Source organism: Aplysia californica, unplaced genomic scaffold (assembly GCF_000002075.1).
Source record: "Aplysia californica isolate F4 #8 unplaced genomic scaffold, AplCal3.0 scaffold01134, whole genome shotgun sequence".
In the NCBI taxonomy this organism is placed as follows: Eukaryota; Metazoa; Mollusca; class Gastropoda; order Aplysiida; family Aplysiidae; genus Aplysia; species Aplysia californica.
In genome coordinates this window covers 49341-55383 of record NW_004798404.1, presented here as the reverse complement: position 1 = coordinate 55383, position 6043 = coordinate 49341, and the positions used below count along the sequence as shown (strand labels likewise).

Below are 6043 nucleotides of genomic sequence, written 5' to 3'. Positions count from 1 at the left end.
CTGGATTAACCCATACTTTACATCCTCCCCCGCCAGTATCTCGACGACGCTATTTTCCTGGCGCGCCGGTCGCTCCACCTGCAGGCAGCAGGAGACAACTCTTGGCTGCAGCACTACACACTGGGAGAGATCCTCAAGTCATACGGCCACAGCCAGGAGGCGGCCATGCATTTCCACCAGGCCTTAGAGCTCAACCCTGGCTTCCAGCCCGCCAAATCCCACCTGCGGGACCTGGACACGGAGCCGTGCCCGTCGGTGACCCACCTCACCCTCTTCATCATCCTCTTCCTGGTGGTCGGCGTGCTTTTCGGCGTGGTCACTTCCATCGAGACAAACTTTCAGGACTCAGGCTCTCAAGACGGCTCCAAATTACAGCAGCGACATTTTAACCGGGCGATGGCGATGAGGTCTATTAAGCTGGGGATAAACCCGCGTCTGTGCCGGCTGAGAAGGGCGGCCAACTCTTAAGATTATTTTTGTGTGTTTTTGGACAGGACGTTAAACAGCAAACCACCACTTACATACACGCTTATCTTGTCTCCAGTCCAAGCTGTGGGAAAAAAAACCTGTGAAAATGCGCCCCCCGCTCCCTCCACACTATTGAAATGTCAGCGTATATATTTGTCAAAAATAGGCCTTTTCATAAATCTCTTGTCGTGGGTTCCAGATTTTTAAATTTCCTCAGAAAAATAGTTTTTTTTTAGATTTGTTTCTTGGTTACTAATGTTGTATAAGGTCCTTTTTAAAAAAAAAAGGATTATACCTCTCTGTGGTTTATTTTCCTTGCGTTTTTGTCATGCTCGTTGTAGACGCCTAGGCTCGCTTTTATTGAACTGTGCTCCTTCTTTGTAGAAACTGGTATCAACACGTGGAGAAGATGTGTAGCACGGTCTGTTTTTACCTCCTGGAATATGTTTACTAGCTGTTTATTGGGGTGTGGGGAGTGTTTCTGTCCGTATTGATGGTGTGGGGCACAGATGGGCCCTTCCCAAGAAGCTTATTTGACAAGTGAGGCGAACAAAATTTCAAAATTAAACTATCTTAGACCTTTTAAACTCAAATTTTACATAAATAAATAGAATAACATTTGAAAGACACTAGATACACAACGTTATACCGATGATGTATTTGACCCTGTTTCTGACAGGATAAATAATCAGGATTTGGAAAGTTTTGGAGTTGCCCATTTATGCCTGACACCATCTGTATATCTCTTGCACATTCTTCGTATTGTTTTGGAAAGGTATTTCATTAAAGGGTGTAGAGGTGTTAAGTGTAGATTGCTAGAATCTGTTGGAACTGTTTTATGAATTTCCCGACATCTATGTTGCTCCGTGATCCATCATCTCAGATCTGACAGACTGCTTGCCTGCAGGCAGGCAGGCTGGGTTTTCTTTTTATTTTGCACCTTGACGTGTGTCTGCCTGTTGATCTGTACATCTGTCTGTGTCTGGTACTTTTGTGTCGATTTTCTTTTTATACTTAAGAACAAGGATAACTGTCGCAATGCGGGTTGTTGGAGGGTGCTGCTGGTGGGAAGTTCTTTTTTTCCCCCCCCCGCTGTTGTTTCTGTCTGTCTGTCTTTCTTTTTCCCTGTACTGAATGACTGTTGTTATATATATTGATGCTCTATGAAATTGTCGAGTTAGATAAAAGGGTGTTGGATTCAATAGGAGCTGGCATTAGCAGATTCTGTTGTGTGTCCACGCTGTTTTGTGCAATGATTTTTCACGCTTTTGTCTGCAAACAGTTCAAGTAAAATAGTACAAAAATAGGTAGCACTTTATTGATCCCTGTGGAGAAATTTGAGTTAACAATGGCAAACATACATACTTAAAACATAAGCTAACCCACAAATATACCTACTAAGAATGTCAAATACGCCAATTCAGAAAATTGTTCAAACATGTCATTGCTGGTTGCCACTGTGCAGTGCCCTGTCTTCTTTTACCTAGGGCTATTGTGCCTTGATCAAGGACACATCAGAGTGACCACCCACCCATCTAAACCTCATGTTCATGGTCAAGCATTTTCTTCCTTGCCGGCATGTCCTTTTCTTCGTACATCCATGGCAATATACTTAGTTGAAAAGGTTTTTAGAGCTGTGCTGAGGAAATGATCGACTTTTGGAGTGGATGATTCCTTCTACGATTCTCCGTGGTGACTGAGTGATCGCCCTTGTTTGTGACAAGCAATAATATGAGAAGTAGTAGTAGTAGTATAGGGTTTTACGGCGCTCGCAACTGCGTAAGGTCATATGACATATGAGAAGTATCAAGTGTACAAATGTACATGTACCGTCTTTCCAATTCTTCTTTCAGAGACCGCCTCTGTTGATCATGTTTGTACGTGTATAGGTCTATTTGTGTGGCATTATGTGGTGAAATCAGGCCCTCGTCAAAACCAAGAAACTGGCATTCATCCAATTGTTGGGCAATTTTTATAAATTTTTTTTTTTGGCCTCTTCTTTTGTCTATTCAAAAACATATTTATGAGTGGACTGTGCTGAAAAACGTTGATGAAAGGCACAAAAAAGTAAATTTGCAGTTTTCAAGGAGTCTTTAAGTTTTGGAACGTAGTAAACGATGGCAGACATTTTCTGGCTAATTTTACCTCTGACACCGGGCGAACCCCACCCCTTCAGTCGCAAATATCTCAACTTCCGTTCAAAATAGATGGATACTTTTTTCATCAAAAGCAAAATGCTGAACAAGTTTTAAGATTATACCAATAGCTCTATATGCCTAGAAATTGCCAAGTGCCTGATTCCACAGCATTGCGACACGTTTGACAGTGACAGTTGATGTAACTAAATTCTATCTCCAGGTCTTTGTCGTACTTTATGCCAACTTCTACTTTTGTTCGCCACAGGCATTTTTTTCTGTTTGACTTTTAGCTCCCTGCTTTTTAGAAAATTGTAGGCTTATAATTTGAATGATAACAGTGTGCACCTAACATGCTGCAACACTGTATGTCCTCCTGGGTACTGAAATGGTAATGAAGAATACGCAGACTGGCGGAGGGAACTGCCGTGAAGCCGTATTGGTGTTCGTGGGGGATCTGTGGCTGTAAATATGCTGCTTACTTTCTAACCTCTTTTTTACGTGCTTTTCGTGGGTCGATTGCCTTGTGGGGTTTGTTCCCTCACTCTTATTCTTAGTATATGGGAGGAGGATATTCCACGTTTGTAATGCTGACAGTTTTTCAGCATTACAAATTTTCCTTTGACTCTGCTCCTTTTTTTTACTTTTACTTTTTAATGTTAATTTTTACTTTTATCCTTCCGCTGGTACCGGTGGATGTCACACGCAGAGAAATAATCTTCTGTCAGCTGCTAGTGATCCTACTTAACTTACTTGCATAAAGTACACTCCAAAAGTGGATAGAAATGAATGCTCTGTTCAATTAATGTAAATTCCAAGGATGTATAACTTAGGTTGGCTGAGTTTCCGCAGATTTTTGTCAATGCCGTACACAACTGAGAGATGCCATTCACTGATTCAAAAGTCAAATCATGCTGCCAGATGACGTCTGCTAAGATCCAGTGTCTGGTATAGTGTGGTAGGTGCTTCGTCATCACATGGAGGAGACCCGAGTTCAATTCCCAATTGGGGAGAAATGTTTTATCGAGTTTCGCAGTTTTACTGCGAGGATGTTGCATCCCTCTCAGCCTGGATTGGCCCTGACGGGCCGGTTCTCGAGCCGAAATTGTGTTCTAAATTGTGTTGATGAGGGCGTAAATTGATCACTTTTAAGGACAAGCGGGCTAACCCAGATTTCGGGGGTTTCCAGAAATCTTGACCTACACCAAAAGTGGGATTTGCTCTACCTATAGGATAATTTTGGTTTCTTTAGTGTGTATATTTGTTTGGTCATAGAGAAAACTCTCCTTGTCTTTCAAAGATACTGAACAAGAGGTGAGAATTTTACCTTCGATTGTCTCAAAACAGCATTTTTTGGGATAGCCCCTTGTGCTTAAAAGCGACCAAATATAACACCTACTTTTAATTTTTTTAAAATTTTATATTCTAAGAGTTAAGATGTGGGTACTGTGGGATGTGTTGGTCCGGAAATGTGTAGCTTGTTCTGACAGTTACTGTTACAACCAGTATTGACTTTGCTATAGTGTGGCTGTGCTGCCATTTTGGGCTGTCTGGAATTAATCTTGTCTTTCTGCTCGGATGTTGTGCCCCTTTCAGCCCGAGTTGACCCTGACGGGCTGGTTCAGAAGCCCAAAGTGCTAAATTATCTAAATTGTTTGAATGGAGGCGTTAATTAAAAAACACACGTATGTATACATTTGAAATGTATACCTTGACGATACTTTTGTGTTTTTACTCTTAGTTTCAGGTCTATCTAATTCCTCGGGGAGTCATGTTAGGCTGGAAGTATTTTCCTTTGATTTCACTAGTGTGAAAAAGTTGATTTGGACCCCACCCCCACCCACCCCAATATTAAAAACCTAAAAGTGTCTGCAGCTCAGTGCGTGATGTGAGGGTGACCCACATATGCCCCCGCGGCGAGAGGAGATCCTGTATGTGTGTTGTAGTAATAGGTCAATAAGTTCCCTTACGGGAGGCCCAGGTGTACTTTTATTGCAAAAAAAGCTTGTGAGTGAACGGCAGCAGTGTGTGATCTCTACCTACATGATGTCTTGCAGCGCTGTACTCTCTGTGGGGACTTGATTCATTAATTTCCTCGTCCGAAACTGTATAAGTAAGCACTTTGATAGCAATTTGAAGCTGGTCTGGCAGTGCAAGGGTTAAGATTGTAGTATTAGTTAGTGTGAGAGCCCGATGAGCTTGTCTCCTGCCTTGTGTTTTAGTGTGGAGATCTGCAGGAGTAAAGTTTTGTGTTAAGAGGACAACGGGTTGTTGGAGGGCATCACTTGTAGATCCTGCTCTTTTGTTTCCTGTTATTTTCCTTTACTGTTTCTGTCTTATCTTTCTAACTCTTTTCTGGCATCTTTCTAGTCTTTCTAACTCTTTTATTGTGCTACTAAGTAATCGTTATTGTGTCCATGTGCTTCTCTTTACTCGAACAAACAAATAAAGGCATGGTGAAAGCACCCCTTCTCCTCCATGTTTCCCTAAACCTAAATTGTGCTGATTTGGACTTCAACTTAAAAGATTTGTGCCAGTCTCCTGTGAAGATGTAGTGAGTGCCTCTTTCTTTCCTGTGTATGTTTTTTGTTTTATTTTGTTTTGTTTGTCACTTTTAGCTATAGATTATCATGTCTATAATATGTTTTTACCATTCCTGTAGTAAAGTAAAGCTGGGAAAAATGTCCCAGAGGGATGATGAAATATTATCTTTTGTCTATGGGTTTGTTGTTGTGGGGTTTTTTTTTGGGGGGGGGGGGGGTGGGCTGCGCTATATGACGGTCATTGAGTCAACGTGCATCTCTTTACTCGAACAAAACCTGCTCAAAGTCAGAGCGCCGCTATGTCAGTATTCTGTTTACTTAAGCTACCTGCGGGTGGTTGGAGGACGCCACTGGTATATCCTACTTCTTTACTTCCCCTTCTGTTGTTTCTGTCTGTCTGTCTGTCTGTCTGTCTGTCTGTCTTTCTGTCTTACATTGTCCCGGCACTAAATGGCCACCACTACTGTGTCGATGTGTGTCTCTTTACTCAAACAAACGATGAAGCTACTCAAGCTTTATAATACTAATACATTTGTATGTTCCTTCCGTTCTCAACGGACACAACACGGGTTGCTCCTATGATTTGTGAGGCAGTGTGGTGGAATCAGGCTCTCGTCAATTTTTGGGCATGTAGAGTTATTGGTATCATCTTAAAGCTTGTTCAATTGTCTTTATTTGGATGGAAAAATATCCATTTATCTTGAATACAAGTCGAGATATTTGCGAAAAAAGGAGGTGGAGGTCACCTGTTTTCAGATGTGAAATTAGTAAGAAAATGGCCGACAAAGATTGGTTATTTCCTTAGCTTAATGGTAACTTAAAATTTAAATTTTTTTGTGCCTTTAATCTGCGTTTTTTCAGGAAAATTTCCACAGAAATAAGTTTTTTAATAGGCAT

At 41.5% G+C, this 6043-nt stretch overlaps 1 protein-coding gene across 1 annotated transcript in view; it reads left to right on the top strand.

Moving 5' to 3' along the window:
- LOC101854218 overlaps positions 1–1897 on the top strand; it is a gene marked incomplete in the record, with an annotated part of 9716 nt that extends 7819 nt beyond the window's left edge. Inside the window, 1 exon segment of the mRNA XM_013090081.2 lies at positions 37–1897. Within this exon segment, the coding sequence (XP_012945535.1) occupies positions 37–468 (432 nt within the window).
- Between the last annotated feature and the right edge of the window lie 4146 nt (positions 1898–6043).